At 51.5% G+C, this 27,039-nt stretch overlaps 1 protein-coding gene across 2 annotated transcripts; it reads right to left on the bottom strand.

Annotated features, from left to right (window-relative positions):
• Positions 1-2,759: 2,759 nt before the first annotated feature.
• Positions 2,760-22,970, bottom strand: LOC119975242 (protein BTG3-like). 2 transcript variants are annotated; one of them, XM_038814916.1, is made up of 5 exons: positions 22,782-22,970; positions 17,168-17,355; positions 8,821-8,958; positions 6,011-6,215; positions 2,760-4,342 (listed from the first exon to the last, which is right to left on the bottom strand). In XM_038814916.1, exons 2-5 carry the CDS (start codon positions 17,341-17,343, stop codon positions 4,139-4,141), a joined length of 723 nt encoding a protein of 240 aa, XP_038670844.1. In that variant the 5' UTR covers positions 17,344-17,355; positions 22,782-22,970; the 3' UTR covers positions 2,760-4,138. The 2 variants fall into 2 exon arrangements, with proteins under 2 accessions (XP_038670844.1, XP_038670845.1); XM_038814917.1 differs by lacking the exon at positions 22,782-22,970 and adding an exon at positions 22,015-22,105.
• Positions 22,971-27,039: the final 4,069 nt, after the last annotated feature.

Genomic DNA, 27,039 nt, shown 5'->3' with positions numbered 1-27,039 from the left:
GAGTCTGACATTGACAGGAGTTATATTGTGGATTCAATCCATCCTAACCGGACATGAACCAGATGATGTTAATCTCAGGGAGATTCGCAGAATAGATTTGGAATTCAATCTGTCCGCAAACAGACAATGGTACCCAGGCTACCCAGCTTCCTCACTGGGAACATGGAATAGAACAGAATCATAGAAAATATACAGCCCATCGAGTCTGCATTGGCTGAAAAACACAGTACCCAGCCCAATCCCACTTTTGAATCAACTTCTGGTAACTCGACTGCAGGAGCAATCACAGCTGGAGACATTCCTACAACATCAAATCTTTCACTTCCGTCAAAGAGGCATCTCACCGTTAAAATATACCAGGCCTCCACCGACCAACACAGGCCCAACTTGATTCTCCTTTATAAATATTGTATTTCCTTTATTTAAAGGGAAACTTTGAATGTTAGCAAATATTGGTGGATGGGCAGCACGGTGGCGCAGTGGGTTAGCACAGCTGCCTCACAATGCTGAGGGCTCGGGTTCGATCCCGACCCCGGGTCACTCCGTGTGGAGTTTGCACATTCTCCCCGTGTTTGCGTGGGTTTTGCCCCCACAACCCAAAGATGTGCAGGTTAGGTGGATTGGCCACGTTAAATTGTCCCTTAATTAGAAAAAAATAATTGGGTACCGTAGTTTCCGGACTATAAGCCGCTACTTCTTTCCCACGTTTTGAACCTCGCGGCTTATACAACGACGCGGCTTATTTATGGATTTTTCCCGTTTTCACTAAACCAATGAAATTGCGTAACGGGTCAAGGTAAAACAATGTAACTTTTTAGTTTACTGTTTAGATTAAATCGAGCGCGCTCAAACATCCCATCATTCTGATTACGGTAGTCATTTTGTCACCCTCATCATGGCAAAGACACGGAGAAATGCATATGATGCAGCTTTCAAGTTGAAGGCGATCGATCTGGCTGTTGGAAAAGGAAATAGAGCTGCTGCACTAGAGCTTGGTCTTAATGAGTCGATGATAAGACGTTGGAAACAGCAGCGTGAGGAATTGACTCAGTGCAAAAAGACAACTAAAGCTTTCAGAGGGAAGAAAAGCAGATGGCCCGAACTAGAAAATGAGCTCCTCGAAGACTGGGTCAACATGCAGAGAGCAGACGGCCGAGGTGTTTCAACTGTACAGATCCGACTGAAAGCCAAAACAATCGCCACCGCAATGAAGTTTGAGAATTTTAGAGGTGGACCATCGTGGTGTCTCAGATTTATGAGACGTAAAGGCCTGTCCATCAGGGTACGGACGAGTTTGTGTCAGCAGCTCCCTCCCGACTACGAGGAAAAAATTTCAAACTTCCGCAAATTCATTGATGCAAAGATAGCGGAGCATTCCATTGGCCCACACAATATCATAAATATGGATGAGGTTCCTCTGACATTTGACCTGCCTCTCACTCGGACTGTCAACAGGAAAGGTGAATCATCCGTCATGCTGAAAACAACTGGGCATGAAAAAACGCACTTCACCTGTGTTCTGAGTTGCACGGCATCGGGAGAAAAGCTTCCACCGATGGTGATTTTTAAACGCACGACGATACCAAAAGAAAAATTCCCTACAGGAATTGTTGTGAAAGTCAACAAGAAAGGATGGATGACGGAAAGCCTAATGCATGAATGGCATACGGAGTGCTACGGCAAGCGACCGGGAGGATTCTTTCACAGGAACAAGGCATTGCTCATTTTGGACAGCACGAGGGCCCACATAACAGATTCTGTGAAAGAAGCCATCAAGAGGACAAACTCAATTCCAGCTGTGATTCCTGGGGGCACAACAAAGTATTTACAGCCACTCGACATCAGTTTAAATCGTGCATTTAAGGTGGCGCTTCGTGTTCAGTGGGAGGCTTGGATGACAAGTGGGGAGAAATCCTTCACTAAACGGGCCGCATGCGAAGAGCAACTTATGGTCAAGTCTGCCAGTGGGTCTTGACAGCGTGGAGCATTGTTAAAAAATCCACTAACATCAACGGGTTTCGAAAAGCTGGATTGCTGCGTGTTGAAGAGGGCAGCATGAGCTCAGCGGGAAATTTGCCTCCGGATGAAAGTGATGAGAGCGACAATGAAAACAATCCAACATCGGATGAAGCAATTCTGAGGCTATTCAACTCTGACACTGAAGGAGATGACTTCAGTGGTTTCAGTGCACAAGAGGAGGATAGTGACTGTGATCACCTGGGTTGGTGATATCTTGATTACGATCAGTAATAAAAGACTTCTTTTTACACATGATTTATTTATTTTTAATGTTTCAAACTGATGATTCTATGTTAATCTTAAGAGCTTAATCAGATTGATTTCGCTCCACAGTGACCAATGACTTTCTTGGTAGGCTATTCTTTACCGCTAATTTTTTATTTTTGTTACAAGCCGTATTTCGTTAAAGCCTGTGTAAAGCTCATTTGTTTCAATGTACCGGTAAGCACCTGCAGCTTATATACGTGTGCAGCTTATTTATGTTCAAAATAAAAACAATTTTCAAAATCAGTGGGTGCGGCTTATAGTCAGGTGCGCTTTATAGTCCGGAAATTACGGTACTCTATACAAATATTGGTGGATGTGGTTTAGTGCCTCTCCTTCCCCTCGCCCTCCCCAGTGAGCGAACAATAATTCCCATGAAAATCCCAAAGGGCCTCACAGCCAATGAACACAGCGCGGTATCCCATGGGAGGAACTAATTTCTCCAACCTTTATAGAAACACACAACACCCTGTGAATTTTATTTTGAACAGTGTGGTTTAATTTCATTTACACACAGAATAGAACAAAGATGGTGAGGGAGACATTCAGAATAAACCAACTATCCATTTCAAAACGTTAACTGAAAGTCAATAAATACGGAGTTTTATAAAAAGCCTCTCCCATTCACAAATTGGGAAGCAGGAACGATGCTTGTCCACTGTAATTTTTCTCTAATATTTGGAAAGAACTGGTGAGACATGAACTGGGCGAGGGTCTGGATAAGGGGCTTTCACTCCCCACACTGGGGAGCTTGTGTCCCTGGGTTACTGAGGTGGAAACACAGTCACTGTTTGAGGGTGGGAAGGGGTAATGACAGCAGCAGAGCAGACCATGAGATCACTCTGTTCACACACCGCAGCCTTTGATATGAATGAACACAGCAAGCTGATTAGGGAGACCCTTCACCAGCCTAGAAGATTCGGCAACACAGGAATAACTATTCACACATCAAGGGAGAACAGCAACTTACAAAGATCCCAGAGATCCAGACTTGTTCCTCAACACCTCATCCTCAGGAAACAATTCCCCAAATCCAGTTTTCAAAGAATATTCTGATAGATTTAATTTTAATTACTGAATATACATTACAAAGAAAGCACATTATTTTAGCGCTAGATTTTGTCTCAAAGTCTTAAACTTCAGTCCATTCCACAGACACCAGGTGTCCTGTGGAGCCCCGCTCAGTGGATGTAGGTGCGCTATTTGACTATGACAGGCATCACAGTTAAGCTTCTTACCCAAGCGAGGCTCTGAGAATTCAACAGGAGTGAGTGGACACTGATCAGGAGCAGGAAATTTAAAACATGTACAAAAACATTATAAATTCTACAAGCCTGTCAGATGATGATTTAATTTAACATGTACACATGAAGAGAGACTCTGCAATATTTCAGTTTAATGTCACACACTCCTCACTGTAAACATTATAAATAACAATCCCTTGTCAGGCAATGTGGACACACCTCATATTTACTGAGATCCCCGAGTGCTTAGATTTATAATCCAGAAACTGCCTCAATTTCTATGTAAAATATACAAAGACCCACAATAATGCAAACGTTACAATCACACAAGCAGTGAGACCCACACACACAGTGAATGTTATGTACAGCAATAGCAATATAGCTCTCTCTGACACACAGTGAAATGTTATGTACAGCAATATAACTCTCTCTGACACAGTGAATGTTATATACAGCAATACAGCTCTCACACACACACAAGGAACGTTGTATACAGCATTGCCCCCACACTCATGCAGACGTGTACACGCGTGTTAGTAATGAGTGGTCGAGCACAGTGTTGGTCACAGCGACAGAGAGGTTCCGATCCCTCTGCTCAGCCAGGATCATCATCATTTGTGCCTTTTGCCAATCTTTGAGCGGTGGGGCTGCCCCTGGGGCAGAAGGAAGCCTGGGGGAGGTCGCAATGCATTGTCCAGTCTGGGCATCAAGTAGTAGCTGATAAGCGGGACGGGCTGGTAGAAGGTGGCACACTGCACCAGCTTGTGAGGGTACTGGGGCCACGTGGCCAGGGGTAGGGAGAAACCTCCGGAAACCTGAGAATAAAATTAAAGCAATGAAACAACGTGACCAAACACACAAAGTCCCTTTTACCCCAGGCCTGTCTTCACTGGACAGCACCTGTATTTCTCTAGCGCCTGTCCCCACCTCAAAAGCATTTCCCAGCCAATAAAATCATTTAGTTGAAGTGTGATCACAGCTAAATTGTAGGAAGTTCAGCAGCCAATGTATGCACAGCAAGATCCCACAAAAGCAATGACTGTTTTTCTTAAGGGATTGGTTGAGGGATAGATATTGACCCCAGAATATCAGAGATAGCTCTTCTCGCACCACCACACTCCCCTCTTCACCCAGTTAGTGACCGTGGAACCTTTCACCCCCCCTCCCACCCCAAGAGGGCAGACGGGGTCTCGGTAATCTTAAGAATCTTTATTATTACTGTCACAATAGGCTTACATTACACTGTAATGAAGGTACTGTGAAAAGCCCCTAGTCGCCACATTCCGGCACCTGTTCAGTTACACTGAGGGGGAATTCAGAATGTCCAATTCACCTAACAGCACGTCTTTTGGGACTTGTGGGAGGAAACCGGAGCACCCGGAGGAAACCCACGCACACAGGGGGAGAATATGCCAACCGCACACAGACAGTGACCCAAGCCGGGAATCAAACCTGGGACCCTGGCACTGTGAAGCCATAGTGCTAACCACAATGCAAATATATTATTACCGTGCCGCCAGAGAAAGGGAAGGTTGTAGGGGCTGGAGGTGGTTACAGAGATAGGGAGGGTTGTAGGGGCTGGAGGAGGTTACAGAGATAGGGAGGGTTGTAGGGGCTGGAGGTGGTTACAGAGATAGGGAGTGTTGTAGGGGCTGGAGGTGGTTACAGAGATAGGGAGGGTTGTAGGGGCTGGAGGAGGTTCAGAGATAGGGAGGGTTGTAGGGGCTGGAGGTGGTTACAGAGATAGGGAGTGTTTGTCGGGGCTGGAGGTGGTTACAGAGATAGGGAGGGTTGTAGGGGCTGGAGGAGGTTACAGAGATAAGGAGGGTTGTAGGGGCTGGAGGAGGTTACAGAGATAGGGAGGGTTGTAGGGGCTGGAGGAGGTTACAGAGATAGGGAGGGAGGGTTGTAGGGGCTGGAGAGAGTTACAGAGATAGGGAGGGATGTAGGGGCTTGAGGGAGGTTACAGAGATAGGGAGGGTTGTAGGGGCTGGAGGAGGTTACAGAGATGGGGAGGGTTGTAGGTGCTGGAGGAGGTTACAGACATAGGGAAGGTTGTAGGTGCTGGAGGTGGTTACAGAGATTGGGAGGGCTGTAGGGGCTGGAGGTGGTTACAGAGATAGGGAGGGTTGTAGGGGCTGGAGGTGGTTACAGAGATAGGGAGGGTTGTAGGGGCTGGAGGTGTTACAGAGATAGGGAGGGTTGTAGGGGCTGGAGGTGGTTACAGAGATAGGGAGGGTTGTAGGGACTGGAGGAGGTCACAGAGATAGGGAGGGTTGTAGAGTCTGGAGGAGGTCACAGAGATAGGGAGAGGGTCAGACTAGGGTGGGGATGGATGAACAGGTCTCGGTACAAGACCGGTTATGCGGCCGTGGAACATTTAATTGAGTTTCTCGTGATGAATATGCGAGAGGGACTGGGGGAATGTCAGAATGATTCACTCTGACCTCCCCTGCAGCTCAGATACTCGATAATCTCTTCACCTTGTGAGTCATGGCAGCTGTGTTAGGCGTTTGTTCCTCAGTTTGTGCTTTGACACGATCCTCATCGTCTGTCGAGCTCCCTGAATGGTAGTCTGAGGTATTGCAGTCTGAGGATTCACTGCCCTGGTCACATTCCAACCATTCCGGCTTCCAGGAGTCCTCTTCAAACTGAGCCACGGTGAAGGGCTGACTGCCCTCACCAGACCTACAGGAGCAAGAAAAACAAAACTGGGTGAATCCCAGAGACTGCGGCTAAGAAACTTCAAAAACTACAACATAATCTCCCACACTGACACAGCACAGCTGAGAGAGACTTTACTGCCCAGAGAGCAAGAGCCCGAGACATGAGCCAGAGCACTCGGCCCAGAGCACCCGGGCTAGAGGGCCCGAGACCCTGGCCCAGAGCACCCGGGCTAGAGGGCCCGAGACCCTGGCCCAGAGCACCCGGGCTAGAGGGCCCGAGACCCTGGCCCAGAGCACCCGCCCATGACCCTGGCCCAAAGCACCCGGAGCACCCGCCCGAGACCCTGGTCCAGAGCACCCGCCCATGACCCTGGCCCAGAGCACCCGCCCATGACCCTGGCCCAGAGCACCCACCCGAGACCCTGGCCCAGAGCACACGCCCAAGACACTGGCCCAGAGCATCCACCCGAGACCCTGACCCAGAGCACCCGCCCGAGACCCTGGCCCAGAGCACCCGCCCGAGACCCTGGCCCAGAGCACCCGCCTGAGACCCTGGCCCAGAGCACCCACCCGAGACCCTGGCCCAGAGCACCCGCCTGAGACCCTGGCCCAGAGCACACGCCCAAGACACTGGCCCAGAGCACACGCCCGAGACACTGGCCCAGAGCACACGCCCGAGACCCTGGCCCAGAGCACACGCCCGAGACACTGGCCCAGAGCACCCGCCCGAGACCCTGGCCCAGAGCACCCGCCCGAGACCCTGGCCCAGAGCACCCACCCGGGACCCTGGCCCAGAGCACCCACCCGGGACCCTGGCCCAGAGCACACGCCCATGACCCTGGCCCAGAGCACCCGCCCCTGACCCTGGCCCAGAGCACCCGCCCATGACCCTGGCCCAGAGCACCCGCCCATGACCCTGGCCCAGAGCACCCGCCCGAGACCCTGGCCCAGAGCACCCGCCCGAGACCCTGGCCCAGAGCACACGCCCGAGACCCTGGCCCAGAGCACACGCCCCGAGACCCTGGCCCAGAGCACACGCCCGAGACCCTGGCCCAGAGCACCCGCCCGGGACCCTGGCCCAGAGCACCCACCGGGACCCTGGCCCAGCGCACCCACCGGGACCCTGGCCCAGAGCACACGCCCATGACCCTGGCCCAGAGCACCCGCCCATGACCCTGGCCCAGAGCACCCCGCCCATGACCCTGGCCCAGAGCACCCGCCCATGGACCCTGGCCCAGAGCACCCGCCCATGACCCTGGCCCAGAGCACCCGCCCATGACCCTGGCCACAGAGCACCCGCCCATGACCCTGGCCCAGAGCACCCGCCCCATGACCCTGGCCCAGAGCACCCGCCCATGACCCTGGCCCAGAGCACCCGCCCATGACCCTGGCCCAGAGCACCCGCCCATGACCATGGCCCAGAGCACCCGCCCATGACCCTGCCCAGAGCACCCCGCCCATGACCCTGGCCCAGAGCACCGCCCCGAGACCCCTGGCCAGAGCACACGCCGAGACCCTGGCCCAGAGCACACGCACGAGAACCGGCCCAGAGCACACGCCCGAGACCCTGGCCCAGAGCACCTGCCCGAGACCCTGGCCCAGAGCACCCACCCGGGACCCTGCCCAGAGCACCCACCCGGGACCCTGGCCCAGAGCACACGCCCATGACCCTGGCCCAGAGCACCCGCCCATGACCTGGCCCAGAGCACCCGCCCATGACCCTGGCCCAGAGCACCCGGAGCACCCGCCCAAGACCCTGGCCCAGAGCACCCGCCCAAGATCCTGGCCCAGAGCACCCGCCCAAGATCCTGGCCCAGAGCACCCGTCCAAGACCCTGGCCCAGAGCACCCGCCTCAGACCCTGGCCCAGAGCACCCGGAGCACCCGTCCAAGACCCTGGCCCAGAGCACCCGCCCGAGACCCTGGCCCAGAGCACCCGCCCGAGACCCTGGCCCAGAGCACCCGTCCATGACCCTGGCCCAGAGCACCCACCCGGGACCCTGGCCTAGAGCACCGAGCACCCATTCTGCGGGCCTGGGACGGAGAGCACACATGCAGAGGGACACAGGCCAGGATTCTGCCTCGGGAGACCGCTGCTACTGAGGGAGGAGACTTTGTTGCTCAGCAGAATCTCCCATTCGCTGCAGAGGAAACCCCCCCCCCCCCCCCACTGAATCTGCTTCCTCTGCATTTTCAGGCAGCACCTTCCAGATCACAACAACTCGGTGTGTGTGAAATAAAAATTCTCCTCATCTCCCCTCCCTCTGGTTCTTATCCCGATTCTCTTCAATCCGAGTCCCCTCTGGTTACCGAGCCTCCTCCCACTGGGAAACACTTTCTCCTTATCCACTTTATCCAAATCCCAAATTCAATTTCTCCCTTAACCTTCTCTGCTCCCAGCTGAACAATCCCAGCTTCTCCCAGTCTCTCCACGTGTACTGAAATTCCCACATCCCTGGGAATATTCCAGTAAATCCCCTCCGCTCCCTCTCCAAGGTCCTGACATCCTTCCCAAAGTGTGTGGTGGTTGGAACTGGACACAATACTCGGGCTGGGTTTGATTGTAGATGAGACCTGTGTCTGTCTCTACAATCACTGAGCTGCTAACTCATTAAGCTGAAGACTCACCTACACCACACCTCTCTGGGATCAATCCACAGTGTAATCTCCTTGGGAAGCCTCAGTTGGTTATAGTCCAGGTCACAGCCTTGACAAGCCAGCAGCAATGATGGGTCTGTTTTCTGTTTCCTGTTTATCCGGATACACCTATCAGGAAGAGAGAAAAACAAACTGACCGACTGAAGGAAAGGACGGCAGATATTGGACCATCCAGAGCCTTGCTGTCCTCATATCCGAACTCACACCGTGTCCATTAAACCCTTCACCCCAGTCGCTCACTGACCAACATCAGCTCCCGGCCCCACATCAGCTCACACTAAAATCTTTCATCCTCACTTTCTAATTTTCCCAACTCCCCAACCTCCTCCAACCCTCCCCATCTCTGTAACCTCCTCCAACCCTCCCTATCTCTGTACCCTCCTCCAACCCTCCCCATCTCTGTACCCTCCTCCAACCCTCCCCATCTCTGTACCCTCCTCCCCATCTCTGTACCCTCCTCCCCATCTCTGTAACCTCCTCCCCATCTCTGTAACCTCCTCCCCATCTCTGTAACCTCCTCCCCATCTCTGTAACCTCCTCCAACCCTCCCATCTCTGTAACCTCCTCCAACCCTCCCCATCTCTGTAACCTCCTCCAACCCTCCCCATCTCTGTAACCTCCTCCAACCCTCCCCATCTCTGTAACCTCCTCCAACCCTCCCCATCTCTGTAACCTCCTCCAACCCTCCCCATCTCTGTAACCTCCTCCAACCCTCCCCATCTCTGTAACCTCCTCCAACCCTCCCATTCTCTGTAACCCTCCTCCAACCCTCCCCATCTCTGTAACCTCCCCAACCCTCCCCATCTCTGTAACCTCCTCCAACCCTCCCCATCTCTGTAACCTCCTCCAACCCTCCCCATCTCTGTAACCTCCTCCAACCCTCCCCATCTCTGTAACCTCCTCCAACCCTCCCCATCTCTGTAACCTCCTCCAACCCTCCCCATCTCTGTACCCTCCTCCAACCCTCCCTATCTCTGTACCCTCCTCCAACCCTCCCTATCTCTGTACCCTCCTCCAACCCTCCCCATCTCTGTAACCTCCTCCAACCCTCCCCATCTCTGTAACCTCCTCCAACCCTCCCCATCTCTGTAACCTCCTCCAACCCTCCCAGTGGCGTGCAGGGGGGGGGGGGGGGGGGGGGGGGGACGGTGCATTGGCCCCGGGCATCCATTGGATGGGGGCATCCAATCAGAGAAGGAAATAATTTTTATTTTTATTTTTAATTTTTTTATTTAGATTACCCAATTATTTTTTTCAATTAAGGGGCAATTTAGCATGGCCAATCCACCTACTCTGCACATTTTTTGGGTTGTGGGGGCGATACCCATGCAGACACGGGGGAGAGAATGTGCAAACTCCACACGGACTGTGACCCAGAGCCAGGATCGAACCTGGGACCTCAGTTCCGTGAGGCGGTTGTGCTAACCACTAGGCCACCGTGCTGCCCCCAGAGAAGGAAATAAGATAGTAAATTTTAAATTTCAGCCGGTGACTAAATCAATTTTTGGAGGCTCACCGCACTGCAGAGGCAGTTGTTAGCCCTTTTATTCCTTTAACATGGTGTACCCTTTCTGTCTAGAGAAAATGGTGCTTCTCCCCATCCCGCCACACGCATAGCGCATGATGTACGTGTTGCAACCATCAAAAGCAACAAGCAGACGTGGCTGTTCATTCCTGCGTTTCCTCGAGTCATAACTCGTCTTTTCTTCAGCTTTCTGTGCATCTAGACTAGTCTTTTACCTACTCAGTTCAGTGAATAGCTCTAGAACAGGTGCAACTACTTTTTTTATAGGTTTTTTTGGTGATATTTAATGAAATATTACGTGGGATGTAGTAAGAGTGAAAGCCTGGATGATCAGAGGACTGCTGTGGCATTTAATCTCGGAATAGGAAGACATTTATTCCTTAACATTGCTAATATGTCGAATACAGATACCACTAATTTGCAAGTCTATGATATAAATTGCACAACATTATCAGTGGAGAACTCAGTGTGAAATAATTTGATACGAAGGAACAAAGAATGGAATATGGTTATTCCGTCTGCAACTGACGCGATTGTTTACCATTTTCTTCCCATTTTCTCATGCGTCTTACCGGTTTTTGAGATAGAAAATGAAATGTTACGAGTATTTTGTGTACAACCGAGTGGAGCACAGAACAGTGAAAAAAAGAGGGCCAGAGTCGAAGAAGAGTCCCATTAAGAGGGGCATTAGATGCATGGATAAAAAGAAGTAAAGAAGAGTAGGAGAACCTGGAGAAGTAAAAGATGATGTGGGTGCGAGAAGGATTTTTCTGATACGGATTCAGCTCGTCAGAACATAATACTCTCTCTCCATTCAGTCTCGTTGTCAGGATGGTGATCCATGTGAAGAAAATAAAGAAGATTTTAGCATATTTTTTGCAAAAGAAGCGATTTTGGCTGTTTGAAGAAACCGATTTCCAGATCATTTGAAGATGACAATATTACAACATGGCCCTGAAAGATATCAGAATAAAAGTGGTCCATTTGCTGAGAAGGATGGGAGATCATTTTCCAAACAGTGGTTTGATAAAGTTTCCACAAACGGAGAAATTGTGGAGAGAAAATGGTTGTTATACTCTCCATATCGGAAAGCATGCTACTGTTTTGTTTGCTTTTTGTTTTCAAAGGAGCATTTGTCGTCTGTGTCAAACTTTGGAAAGGAAGACGGTTTCTTCCACTTGGAGAAAATTAAATCCCAACAATACTTGACCATGAGAAAAGCCCTTCCCATAGAGCTCACATGAGGGAATACCTGAACCTCGGTAGTTCGACTCGATCATTCAACTACGATAGATGCTGAACTTCAACAGCAAATGTCTGCTGAAAAAGAAAAGATGGAAAGCTATAACTGAACGGATTGTCGAGGTTATATCCTTCCTGGACAAAAATAGAATCTGGCCTATCCGTGGACATCGAGGAGAAGGAATATCTGGGTTATCAGAGCCAGGGGAGACAGTCAGTGAAAATACAGGAAACTTTCTAGCAGCAATCAGACTTTGGCCAAATATGATGACATCTTAGCAAAAACACTTGCAGAGAGGGAAAGAGAAACCAAAAAGTGTCACCTACTTGTCCAACAGAATTCAAAACGAAATAATCAATCTTCTTGGTGAAACTGTCAAGAAAAATATAATTTCCGAAATTAAGGACGCAAAATATTTTAGCATAATGCTGGATTCAACTCCAGATATTGCCCATGAAGATCAGGTTTCTGAAATTCTTGCGTTACGTCATATTGATGAAAACAAGAAAAGTAGAAATAAAGGAGACATTTCTGGGATTTTTCAAGTCAACAAGAAAGATGCATAAAATTCAGGAAAAATTGGAAGAAGACAAAATTTCCATGAATGACTGTCGTGGTCAAGCATATAACGCAGCAGTTATGCTGGAGTGAGAGGAGGTGTTCAACAAAAAATTCTTGACGTTAACCCAAAAGCTGTGTTTGTGAACTGCGAGAACCACAGCCTCAATTTGGCCTGTGTCCATGCAAGTGAGGTGCAACCTGTTGTTACATTTTTTGGCATTCTAGAAAAACTCTTTACTTTTTTTTCTTCATCTACTTCTCGTTGGGAAGTGTTAAAATCATTTGTCACTCGGACTGTGAAAAGACAGTGTGACACAAGATGGAGTTCCAGCCATGATGCTGTGCAAGTAATCCACGAAGAGTGTGACAACGTTATTGCAAGCCTTCAACAGCTGGAAGGAGAATTTTCAAGGGAAACTAAATCTGATGCAGGATCGCTACTGAACTCTATTCAACAGTTCCCGTTTATAGCTTTATTAAATTCTGGTACTCCGTTTTATCATCAGTGGATAAGTCTCAAAACGTTTGCAGGATCCGAAAATGGGGTTCCATGAAGCTTCTTGTGATCTGAGAGGACTTATTCATATCTTGAATTTGAAGAATGATGAAATTATCCACAATTTAGCCAATGAATATTGTGAAAATTGGGGATACCAATTGCACGAACAAGGAGAAGGAGAATAATGCCTGGAGAGTCAGCAAGAGATAGTGGACTGACGGCACAAGAAGAAATGAATAGAGTAATAGTAGAGATTGTGAACAGATTAAAACTGAAATTGAAGACCGCAGTGTCCGTCTTCAAAGACTCAGTGACCGATTTTCTTTTCTTCTGAACTTGATTCAGTAGTGATTGAAGATGAACAAGAAAGAGAGAAATTAAAAAAGGAATGTTCAGACGTTGCAAATTATTATGACAATGATGTGGTTGCAATTCAGTTATATGACAAAATTAGATTTTGTGATGCTCCTTCGAGCTGGAGGTAGAGTTCCCCTGATCCTAAGATGCTGGAGTCTTTACTGCAGTATGGGAGGGATGTCTTTCCGACGCTGTGTGTTTCATACAGATTACTGCTTACAATCGCATTTTCAGTCGCAAGCTGTGAAAGGTCTTTTCAAAACTGAAATTAATAAAAACATATCTGAGGTCTTCTATGTCACAGGAGCGACTGACCAACCTGGCTTTAATAAGCATTGAAAAAGAATTTCTCACAGCTGATGTAAAAAGTGAAGTAGTTCAGGGGTTTTGTGACAGGAGGTATCATTTGGGGAAAAGAACTTAAAATTTGATTGATTTATATTAAAATCGAATAAAGCGTTTATTTCATGTTCATGTGTTATATATTAAATGTTTTCCTTCTCATAATATTTCTCAGTATATTAGGCCTTATACTTGAGTCTTTGGGGCATACAATCAAGATTTGCCCCGGGCATCACCAGACCTCTGCACGCCACTGAACCCTCCCCATCTCTGTAACCTCTTCCAACCCTCCCCATCTCTGTAACCTCCTCCAACCCTCCCCATCTCTGTAACCTCCTCCAACCCTCCCCATCTCTGTAACCTCCTCCAACCCTCCCCCATCTCTGTAACCTCCTCCAACCCTCCCCATCTCTGTAACCTCCTCCAACCCTCATCTCTGTAACCCTCCAACCCTCCCCATCTCTGTAACCTCCTCCAACCCTCCCCATCTCTGTAACCTCCAACCCTCCCCATCTCTGTAACCTCCTCCAACCCTCCCCATCTCTGTAACCTCCTCCAACCCTCCCCATCTCTGTAACCTCCTCCAACCCCCCCATCTCTGTAACCTCCTCCAACCCTCCCCATCTGTAACCTCCTCCAACCCTCCCCATCTCTGTAACCTCCTCCAACCCTCCCCCATCTCTGTAACCTCCTCCAACCCTCCCCATCTCTGTAACCTCCTCCAACCCTCCCCATCTCTGTAACCTCCTCCAACCCTCCCCATCTCTGTAACCTCCTCCAACCCTCCCCATCTCTGAACCTCCTCCAACCCTCCCCATTTCTGTAACCTCCTCCAACCCTCCCCATCTCTGTAACCTCCTCCAACCCTCCCCATCTCTGTAAACCTCCTCCAACCCTCCCCATCTCTGTAACCTCCTCCAACCCTCCCTATCTCTGTAACCTCCAGCCCCTATAACCCTCTCTATAACCTACTCCAGCCCCTACAACTCTCAGCTGCCTGCGGGGGTGGTGGGAGCAGCAAGCTCTGGAATTCCTCCCAAACCTCCATCGCACCCTTTTTGTTGTTTTACTCTTTCTGCTGTTTCTCTCTATCCCTGTCGCTCTTCCATTAAATCTCGTATTAAAAACCTCATTTTCTGAGAGTTTGTTCACAAGTCCCCAGTGTCTCCTTGGGTGCGCTAGGCTATATTATGACTCATGCGGTACTCTGAAGCACATTGGAATATCTTTACAATGTCAAGGCGTGATATAAATGCAAACAGAAGCTGCTGGAAAGTTTAGCCACGTATTTTACTTTTATTTTAGCGCTACAGCAATGTAAGTTGGTGTATTTGTTCCTGTAGTAAAAGGCGCGCCTTCGATAACAGCTCAACCGTCTTGAAAGAAAATCAATCAACAGCGCCGCAGCGTGGTGATGTGGCGCTACTACAGAGACACCGTCAAAGAGACAGAGTTGCATTTCTCCAACGCCTCTGACCACACAGGACGGCCCAAAAAGTGTTTCATAGACAACGAAGGACCTTTTTCAGAAAGGTGCTCACTGTTGTACTGTAGGAAGCGCAGCAGCCAATTTCCACACAGCATAATCCCACAAATAGAAACGTGACAATGACCCAGATCATCAGATATTTTAGTGATGTTTGTTGAGGGATAGATATGGACTCCAGAACACCGTGGAGAACTCGCTGCATTCTCCCCCCAACCTATCTTTTCTTCCAAATAGTGACCTCGGGATAGCTTACAACCATCCAAGAGGCAGATGTGGCCTCAGATTAATGCCTCATCCAAAAGTCAGCACCTCCCGCCGGGCCGCTGACCCTCCGACGATGCATGCTCCATCGCCGCTGACCCTCCGACGGTGCAAACGCGTCCCTCGCCAACTGACCCTCCGACAGTGCTGGCACTGCCTAGTACGACCCTCTGACAGTGCCGCACTCTTCCACTACTGACCCCTGACAGTGCAGCACTCCCTCAGTACTGACCTCCGACCAGTGCGGCACTCCCTCAGTACTGACCCTCCGACAAGTGCGGCAACTCCCTCAGTAATGACCCTCCCGACAGTGCGGCACTCCCTCAGTACTGACCCTACGAACCCAGTGCGGCACTCCCTCAATACTGACCTCCGACAGTTGCAGCCTCCCCTCGCCGCTGACAATCCGACGGTCTTCTGCGGCAGAGTTCCACAGATTTACCACCCTCTGGCTGAATAAATTCCTCCTCATCTCTATTTTAAAGGATCGTCCCTTTAGTCTGAGATTGTGCCCTCTGCTTCTAGTTTTTCCTACAAGTGGAAACATCCCTACACGTCCACTCTATCCAGGCCCCAGTATCCCAATACATAATACTTAAATGGGGTGTGACTCTATGACAGCATTGCACTCCCTCGCCACTGACCCTCCGACATTGCTGCACTCAGGGCTGGCTCAAGGTACCGGCAACTCGGGCAGTCGCCCGGGGCGCCATGTGCTAGGGGGCGCCATCAAGGAGTGCGTGACAAATTATTTCTAATTTTTATGAAGTATTTATCTGACTGTTTTTAATTTATTTTACAACGCAGTGTCTATTTTTACGTGACCGTAAATCATTTACTGTTGGCTATTTTTACTTGAATTCCGGTCAAGTCAAGTGCGGGACCCACGTAAAAATACAGCCCCTGGGCTAGGAAGCTATTTTTTACGTACCACAGACGATTTACAAACAGATGTGATCTCGATGTGAATATAGCTATTAGGTACACTTCTACCATTAAGTCGATGTTAGTAAGAAATAATATTTCAGAAAAACCAAATGCTGGTGTAAACCGTGTAATATAGACGAAACTGGGAATATTAGTTATTAGATTAAAAGAACATAAACTGACATGCCTAACTGCAACACAAATAATGCTAATTTTGTTCATGCTTATGATAATGATTAATGACCATCAAACGTACCGGAACTCTAGTGAAATGATTGTCAAATGTAATGATTACAAATACGAAGAATTTTAGAGTATGTATAAGGGCGCCGAAGTTCAGCTTGCCCGGGGCGCCAGCAACCCTAGGGCCGTTTCTGGCTGCACTCCCTCAGTACTGACCTGACAGTGCAGCACCCTCAGTACTGACCCTCTGACAATGTAGCACTCCCTCAGTACTGACCCTCGACAGGAGCACTCCCTCAGTACTGACCCTGACAGTGCAGCACTCCCTCAGTACTGACCCTCTGACAATGTAGCACCCTCAGTACTGACCCTCTGACAGTGCAGCACTCCCTCAGTACTGACCCTCTGACAGTGCAGCACTCCCTCAGTACTGACCCTCTGACAGTGCAGCACTCCCTCAGTACTGACCCTCTGACAGTGCAGCACTCCCTCAGTACTGACCCTCTGACAGTGCAGCACTGCCTCAGTACTGACCCTCTGACAGTGCAGCACTCCTCAGTACTGACCCTCCGACAGCGCAGCACTCCCTCAGTACTGACCCTCCGACAGGAGAGCACTGCCTGCGTACTGATACTGGAGTGTTGGCCTGGATCACGGGCTCAGGTCTCTGAAGAGGAGACACAAATTTGCGACTTGTCACCTTGCCGTGCTGAGACAGGGGGCTGGGGGGGGGAAAGACAGCTGGATAAACACATGAGAGAGAGGAACAGAAGGATATGGTGATGGAGAGGGGGGTGGCGGATATGAAGGGAGGGTGGGAGGAGGATCATGTGGCGGAGGAAAACCAGTATGGGGAAGATGGGCCAAATGGCCAGATTATCACAATGTAGGAAGAGATCAAGGTGCTGGGTGGTTCTCCTGATTGGTCACCTGTATGCTTGTCCTTTGCTGGGATTGGTTGGGTACCAGTGACCCTGGTACTTCTTGTGAAGCACCGCCCTTAGCTTCTCCCCAAACGCCTCGATCATCTCCTGCTGCAGTCCGCTCCGTCTCCTCACCAAACTGATCAGAAAGACCACAGCGGCTCCGATCTCCTCCTTCATCATCCTCCAACACGTCTGCGGAGGGAAAAGGCCGGGGTTAGTGTTGGATTGGAGCAAGCATGGGGTAATGATGTCACAGCCCCGGTTGTTAAAAAAGGGCTCATTTTGTGTCAATAACTCTCCCCCACACCTCCCCAAAAAAACCCTACCTGCTTTTTCTTCCCAATGGCGAAGGCTGGCGAGCTACTCGACTGTAGTAGGCATTGCTGACAAGCCCAATTCAAGGTGAGCGCCCAGCTCTGAGGGGGATCGAGATATGTAACATTGTGAGTGGCACAGATAGGGTGGATAGGAAGGAACCTTTCCCCTTAGAGGAAGGGTCAATAACTAGGGGGCATAGATTTAAGGTCAGAGGCAGATTATTTAGAAGGGATGTGAGGAATTAATTTGCACGCAGAGGGTGGTGGGAATCTGGAACTCGCTGCCTGAAAGGGCCGAGGTGGATCCCTCACAACATTTACGAAGTATTTAGATGAACATTTGAAACGCTGGGGCAACAAGGCTAGGGACTAAGGACTGGAAAATGGGCTTAGAGTAGTTTGTGCTGGAGCATTGGCCTAGGCTCGATGGGTCGAAGGGCCTCTTTCCGTGTTGGTAAAGATCCATGACTCTAAATTGTACCTTTTGCTGAACCTGTGTTGATCCTTATTCAGACATGCTTTAGAGAATTGTACCCAGTGGTCAGTATATTATAAATGGACAGTCAGACATGGAGAGAGTGTGGAGAGGAGTTGCCGACAACAGAAATCTGCAGGGAAACTTTATCAGGAAACAATTGAACAGGATGGGAATCTTCAGAGAAGGTTGGGGGGGTGACCTGAATGAAGTCTTCAAAATTCAGAAAGGATTTTGATAGGGTCAACATAAAGACGATGTTTCCACTTGTGTTGGGGAGAGACCAGAACTCGGGGCCACCGATATGCTCCAGTCACTAATAAATGATCGGAGAATTCAGGAAAAGCCTCTTTCTGGGGAGAACGTGGGACCCGGTCCCGCGGGGAGTGGGGAGAACGTGGGACCCGGTCGAGTGGGGAGAACGTGGGACCCGGTCCCGCGGGGAGTGGGGAGAACGTGGGACCCGGTCCGGCGGGGAGTGGGGAGAACGTGGGACCCGGTCCCGCGGGGAGTGGGGAGAACGTGGGACCGGCCGGCGGGGAGTGGGGAGAACGTGGGACCCGGTCCGGCGGGGAGTGGGAGAACGTGGGACCCGGTCCGGCGGGGGGAGTGGGGGAGAACGTGGGACCCGGTCCCGTGGGGAGTGGGGAGAACGTGGGACTGAGGCATCACTAATAAAAACTGATGATCTGGGTTATTATCTTATTGCTGTTGTGGGATCTTTCTGCGCTGAAATTGGCTACTGTGTTTCCCACATTACAACAGCGACCTCACTTCAAAAAAAAGTCCGCCACCGTGTGAGAAACACTTGGGACGTTCCCAGGGGGGGTGGGGTCGGGAGGGGTGCTGGTCCCACAGTCCCAGTACATACTGGAACGACCCTCAGAGCTGGCTTCACACAGGAGATTCTGCGATAGCAGAGACAGGGCAGCAACTGCTGACGGGTTTGGTCAGAATAACATCAAACTTTTGTTTGCATTTGGGGGAAATCTCAGGCAACAATTATTCAAGGATGAAACAGACTCCCCCAAACACAGAGAGGCCGGCCCACAGATACACACCCAGAGAGGCCGGCCCACACAGATACACACCCAGAGAGGCCGGCCCACACAGATACACACCCAGAGACACCAGCCCACACAGATACACACCCAGAGAGGCCAGCCCACACAGATACACACCCAGAGAGGCCGGCCCACACAGATACACACCCAGAGAGGCCGGCCCACACAGATACACACCCAGAGAGGCCAGCCCACACACCCAGAACTTCAGGTCGACCGACAGACCCACACACACAAACATCCAGGCCAACCGGCAGACACACATACATACCTAGAGAATGCATACACACAGCCTCCCCCACCCACACACACCCAGACCCCCCCACCCTCACACATACATACACACCCACCCGCCGCACACACATACACACCACCCCCGCACACACACACCCACCCCGCAACACATACACCACACCCCCCCCCCACACATACACACCCACCCCCCGCACACACATACACACCCACCCCCGCACACACATACACACCCACCCCCGCACACACACACCCAACCCCCCGCACATACATACACACCCACCCCCGCACATACATACACACCCACCCCGCACATACATACACACCCACCCCGCACATAATACCACCCACCCCCCGCACATACATACACCACCACCCCCCGCACTCATACACACCCACCCCCCGCACATACATACACACCCACCCCCGCACATACATACACACCCACCCCCGCACACTGTCGTGTTGTGTGGGGGGTGGGTGTATGTATGTGTGGGGGGTGGGGTGTGTATGTGTGGGTGGACCCCCACACACACACACAGACAGACCCCCACACGCGCACACAGACAGACCCCACACACACACACAGACAGACCCCCACACACACACAGAGACCCCCACACACACACAGACAGACCCACACACACACAGACAGACCCCACACACACACAGACAGACCCACACACACACACAGACAGACCCCACACACACACACAGACAGACCCCACACACACACACAGACAGACCCCCACACACACACAGACAGACCCCCCCACACACACAGACAGACCCCCCACACACACAGACAGACCCCACACACACACAGACAGACCCCCACACACACACAGACAGACCCCACACACACACACAGACAGACCCCCACACACACACACAGACCCCCCACACACACACAGACAGACCCCACACACACACAGACAGACCCCCACACACACACACAGACAGACCCCCACACACACACACAGACAGACCCCCACACACACACACAGACAGACCCCCACACAACACACAGACAGACCCCCACACACACAGACAGACCCCCACACACACACACATAGACAGACCCCCACACACACACACACAGACAGACCCCCACACACACACACAGACAGACCCCCACACACACACACAGACAGACCCCCACACACACACACAGACAGACCCCCCCACACACACACAGACAGACCCCCCACACACACAGACAGACCCCCACACACACACACAGACAGACCCCACACACACACACACAGACAGACCCCACACACACACAGACAGACCCCCACACACACACAGACAGACCCCCACACACACACACAGACAGACCCCCACACACACACACAGACAGACCCACACACACACACACAGACCCACACACACAGACAGACCCGCACACACAGACAGACCCGCACACACAGGCACAGATTGACCCACACACACACAGACAGACCGGACCCCACACACACACACAGACCGGACCCCACACACACACACACAGACCGGACCCCACACACACACAGACAGATTGACCCCACACACACACAGACAGACCCCCCCCACACACACACACACAGACCCCCCCACACACACACACACAGACCCCCCCACACACACACAGACCCCCACACACACACAGACCCCCCCATCACACACACAGACCCCCCCACACCACACACAGGACCCCCCCACCACACACACAGACCCCCCCACACACACACATGAGCCCCCCCACGCACACACAGACCCCCCCCCCTACACACAGGACCCCCACCCCCACACACACAGACACATCACACACAGACCCCCCCACAACACAGAACCCCCCACACACAAAGAGTCCGACCCCCCCACACACACAGACAGACCCCCCCCACACACAGACAGACCCCCCCACACCACAGACAGACCCCACACACACACAGACAGAGCCCCCCACACCCACACAGACAGAGCCCCCCACACACACACAGACAGAGCCCCCCACCACACACAGACAGAGCCCCCCACACACACACAGACAGAGCCCCCCACACACACACAGACAGAGCCCCCCACACACACACAGACAGAGCCCCCCACACACACACAGACAGAGCCCCCCACACACACACAGACAGAGCCCCCCACACACACACAGACAGAGCCCCCCACACACACACAGACAGAGCCCCCCCCACACACACAGACAGAGCCCCCCACACACACACAGACAGAGCCCCCACACACACACAGACAGAGCCCCCCACACACACACAGACAGAGCCCCCCACACACACACAGACAGAGCCCCCCACACACACACAGACAGAGCCCCCCACACACACACAGACAGACCCCCACACACACACAGACAGACCCCCACACACACACAGACAGACCCCCACACACACACAGACAGACCCCCACACACACAGACAGACCCCCACACACACACAGACAGACCCCCCCACACACAGACAGACCCCCACACACACACAGACAGACCCCCCCACACACACACACACAGACCCCCACACACACACACACACAGACCCCCACACACACACACAGACCCCCACACACACACAGACAGACCCCCACACACACACAGACAGACCCCCACACACACACAGACAGACCCCCACACACACACAGACAGACCCCCACACACACACAGACAGACCCCCACACACACAGACCGCAGTAAAATTCCCCTAACACGCTCCAGTGTTTAGCTTTCATTTCTAACCTTTAAAACACCTTCCACTCCATTACCCCCAGAATTGGCCACAACCCATCCTCTCAGTAACCAGATTTAACCCAGATGTAATCGTTCCTAAACAAAAGCTACAAGCAGATGTTCCCACCCCCGAAAAAAAAAACACGTCCCAAACTTGCAGTGAAGGCCACGTGTTAACACGAGGGGCCATCACATAAGTATCACTTGCTCCAAAATGAAAAGAGTGAAAATTAAATGCTCTTAACCGAGCCCATCCCCAGAGACACCGTTTGAGAAACTGTCTGTTTCTTTGTACACAACTATCCATCCTGCTTCATCTCCGCCCCTGAGGTTGTGTTCCTTAATCAAACGGCGGCAGCAAAGATGAATTACAGATTAATCAAGACAGATAGAATACTTCAAAGGGAGATAAAAGCTGAAAATGTAGGAAAAAGTCCTGTAAGTGTGGCTGAGTCTGTGGAAAGGGATAAAGAACTGGCCGCGTTGTCACTGAAATGCAGTTCACAGCGAAGTTATTGTGTCAGACTCCCCAAACAGACATAAAACTTCACAAAACAAACTTCCAACCAACGTCTAAATCACCCCCACCCCCAGAACAGTGTTAAAAGATAGACAGACAGGCAGAACTCAATTAAGTTACCATCTGATGGTCAATTTCTCAGAAGAAAAAGTTTGGTACAAACTTCTGAAAAAGTTTTAGAAACTTCTGACTAAACTTTTTCGTCCTGATTGTTGTGTGTAAATTTAAATAGAGGGATTAAAAAATAACTACTTACAGAGCTGCTCTCTCCCCTTCCTGGATGCACCAGACCTTACAGCGTGTGTAAAACGTGCTCAGGGTGAATGAGGCTTTTTGTCAAAATCCTATCTCATTTTACCAGAAACTTGCATCAGGCAGGATGATTCATTCTGTGTCACCAGCGACCGGGGCGGGGAATCCCCAACTACGTCATTGACCATCTTCGGCATGCTCTTCCGGCGGCCACGCCCCCTCCTGCCTCTTAAAGGGACCTCCACCTCTGTCAAATCATTGGAATCTGTAAAAGAGGGAGCTGCATTCCTCTAACGCCTGAAAGCGGCAGATGCATCCCTCTATCGCCTCTGGACGCTCCACGCTGCTTTCCAGATATCGGGCTGTCTCAACCTTTTATGAAGTCTGCTCCCTGGCTCACTGTTATAGTACAGGAAAGTCAGCAGCCACTTTGCGCACGGCGACATCCACAGAGATCTTGCCCCAGAGGTGGCATGCATTTCATAATTTTGGTTTCAGCGTAGGGGGACATCTCCACCTCCACTCACTCCGTCTCTTGTCTAACATAGTGGCACGCTCCCTCAGTACTGACCCTATGACAGTGCAGCACTCCCTCAGTACTGACCCTCTGGCAGTGCAGCACTCCCTCAGTACTGACCCTCTGACAGTGCAGCACTCCCTCAGTACTGACCCTCTGACAGTACAGCACTCCCTCAGTCAGTACAGCACTCCCTCAGTACTAACCCTCTCACAGTGCAGCACTCCCTCAGTACTGACCCTCTGACAGTGCAGCACTCCCTCAAGGCTGACCCTCTGGCAGTGCAGCACTCCCTCAGTACTGACCCTCTGACAGTACAGCACTCCCTCAGTACTAATCCTCTGACAGTGCAGCACTCCCTCAGTACTGACCCTCTGGCAGTGCAGCACTGCCTCAGTACTGACCTTCTGACAGTGCAGCGCTCCCTCAGTACTGACCCTCTGACAGTGCAGCACTCTCTCAGTACTGACCCTCTGACAGTGCAGCACTCCCTCAGTACTGACCCTCTGACAGTGCAGCACTCCCTCAGTACTGACTCTCTGACAGTGCAGCACTCCCTCAGTACTGACCCTCTGACAGTGCGGCACTCCCTCAGTTCTGACCCTCTGACAGTACAGCACTCCCTCAGTACTGACCCTCTGACAGTACAGCACTCCCTCAGTACTAATCCTCTGACAGTGCAGCACTCCCTCAGTACTGACCCTCTGGCAGTGCAGCACTGCCTCAGTACTGACCCTCTGACAGTGCAGCACTCTCTCAGTACTGACCCTCTGACAGTGCAGCACTCCCTCAGTACTGACCCTCTGATAGTGCCGCACTCCCTCAGTATTGACCCTCAGACAGGCACTTCCACAGTACTGACCCTCCGCTAGTACAGTGCTACCTCAATACTGACTCTCTGACAGTGCAGCACTCCCTCAGTACTGACCATCAGACCATAAGATACAGGAGCAGAATTAGGCCACTCGGCCTATCAAGTCTGCTCCAGTGAACTCCAACAATTACAGACCCAGAGTCCTCAACCATTTTTCATACGGCAAGCTCTTCATTCCAGGGATCATTCTTGTGAACCTCCTCTGGACCCTTTCTAAGGCCAGCACATCCTTCCTTAGATACAGGGCCCCAAACTGCTCACAATTCTGCAAATGAGCCTTATATAGCCTCAGAAATACATCTTGGTCTGTCCAAGTCTTTCTGCAGTCCCCTTGCTTCCTCAATACTACCTGACCCTCTACAGATCTTTGTATCATCTGCAAATCTAGCAACAGTGCCTTCAGAACCTTCTTCCAGATCATTAATGTATATTGTGAAAAGTTGTGGTCCCAACACAGATCCCTGAGGCACACCACTAGTCACCGGCTGCCATCCTGAAAAAAAACCCTTTATCCCCACTCTCTGCCTTCTGCCAGTCAGTCAATCCTCTATCCATGCCAGGATCTTACCCTTAATACCATGGGCTCTTAACTTATTCGCAGTCTCCTATGCGGCACCTTGTCAAAGGCCTTCTGGAAAGCTAAATAAATCACATCCACTGGTTCTCCTTTGTCCAACTTCCTTGTTACTTCTTCAAAGAACTCTAACAGGTTTGTCAGTATGGTAAACCACTGTAGTGTATAATATGTGTATTGTGGTAAACTGCTACTCTATTACATGTAACGTGGTAAACCACTGCCTGATGGCTCTGCCTCCCCTCGTGCTCAGTATAAAGGTGGCTGGTCTCTGCCTCTACCCCAGTTCAGGATCAGAGGCCAGGAGGCTTTCTGTTTATCTTATTAAAGCCTCAGTTACGTTCACTACTCGTCTTTTGTTCATTGATGGCACATCAATTTAATAAGCTAAACTTTTAAGATGAATTCATCACTCAAGCCTGATCGCCTGGAGCTGGACCCACAGGCAGCCGACGCCACTGCAACATTCAAGCACTGGCTAAGCTGCTTCGAAGCTTACCTTGGATCCTCCACCGACTTCACCGACCTCCAAAAGCAGCAGATACTCAACGCACAGGTGAGCCTGCAAGTTTTCCTTCTCATCAGGGACGCCCCCTCGCATACGGAGGCGATAATGCTGCTGAAGGGACAATATGTGAAGTCTGTAAACGAGGTGTATGCTAGGCATCTTCTTGCCACGAGATGACAACGCCCTGGGGAATCACTAGCCAAATTCCTGTGCCTTGCGGGTACTCGGCCGGAACTGTGCTTGCCAGGCGGTATCAGCTACCCAACACGCGGAGCTGTTGATCAGGGATGCCTATATATTAAATCGAACTACATCCACCAGCGATTGCTGGAAGGTGGTACACGTGGCCTCCCAGAGACAATGCAGCTCTCAAACTCGCTGAAGGTGACCTTCCAGAACAGAGAGGCCTACACCTCCGACCATGTGGCACCCTCATGGACATCAAGGGTGCCGCCATCATCCGACTCGAGTGCGGCGCAACCCTGTGCTGGACAGCAGCCCGCCAACTCCGGAAGCCCGAAATGCTACTTTTGCGGCCAGGGTAAGCATCCGAGACAACGCTGCCCTGCACGGAACGCGACTTGCAACGGGTGTGGGAGGACGGGCCACTTTGCGAAAACCTGCCAGGCCCGATCTCTCCCTAAAACTCCTAGGCCCAACAGCGCTGCCTGTCGGGGTCGCGCCCAACTGCCTCGCCACCTGCCATGTGCGACCCGTGGGCACCACCATCTTTTATTTCGCTCGCCAGGTGCGACCCATGGGAGCCGCCATCTTTGACGCCATCTCAATGCTACCTGCCACGCGCGACCCATGGGGGGCCGCCATGTTGGGACCACTCTGCACCCTCCTGGGAGCCCTGCTCACCCGATCGTATGTGGCCGCCGCCACCTCCGACCGGCCTACCCACCACCTTCCGAAGCTCGCCTCCATCATGCTCGACCAGTCCCGGCCTCATCACCTCACAAAATCTACGTTGACCGTCCGGATCAACGGGCACGAGACGGCCTGCCTTTTTGACTCTGGGAGCACAGACTGCTTCATACACCCAGATACAGTAAGGCGCTGCTCCCTCCTAATTTTACCCACAACCCAGAAAATCTCCCTGGCTTCCGGATCACATTCAGTAGAAATCCAGGGGTACTGTGTCGCGACCCTTTCGGTACAAGGCGTAGAGTACACTAACTTTAAGCTCTACGTCCTTCCCCATCTCTGCGCTGCCCTATTACTGGGGCTCGGGTTCCAGTGCCAGCTCCAAAGCCTTACTTTAAAGTTCGGTGGACCCTTGCCCCCTGTCCCCCCTCACCGTCTGTAGCCTCGCGACCCTTAAGGTCGCCCCACCCTCGCTCTTCGCTAACCTCACCCCGGACTGTAAGCCCGTCGCTATGAGGAGCAGACGATACAGTGCCCGGGACAGGGCCTTTATCAGATCGGAGGTCCAGTGACTCCGACAAGAGGGGATCATTGAGGCGAGTACCAGCCCCTCGAGAGCCCAAGTGGTGGTCGTCAAGACTGGGGAGAAGCACCGGATGGTCATCGACTACAGTCAGACCATCAACCGGTACACGCAGCTCGATGCGTAGCCCCTCCCTCGCATATCTGACATGGTCAACCAGATTGCGCAGTATCGAGTCTTCTCCACAGTTGACTTGAAGTCCGCGTACCATCAGCTCCCTATCTGCCCGGAGGACCACCAATACACTGCCTTCGAGGCAGATGGCCACCTCTACCACTTCCTCAGGGTCCCCTTCGGCGTCACCAATGGGGTCTCAGTCTTCCAATGAGAATTGGA

Source organism: Scyliorhinus canicula, chromosome 12, assembly GCF_902713615.1.
Source record: "Scyliorhinus canicula chromosome 12, sScyCan1.1, whole genome shotgun sequence".
Taxonomy (NCBI): domain Eukaryota; kingdom Metazoa; phylum Chordata; class Chondrichthyes; order Carcharhiniformes; family Scyliorhinidae; genus Scyliorhinus; species Scyliorhinus canicula.
The sequence above is the reverse complement of the archived record's forward strand: the minus strand, read 5'-3'. Positions and strand labels throughout refer to the sequence as shown.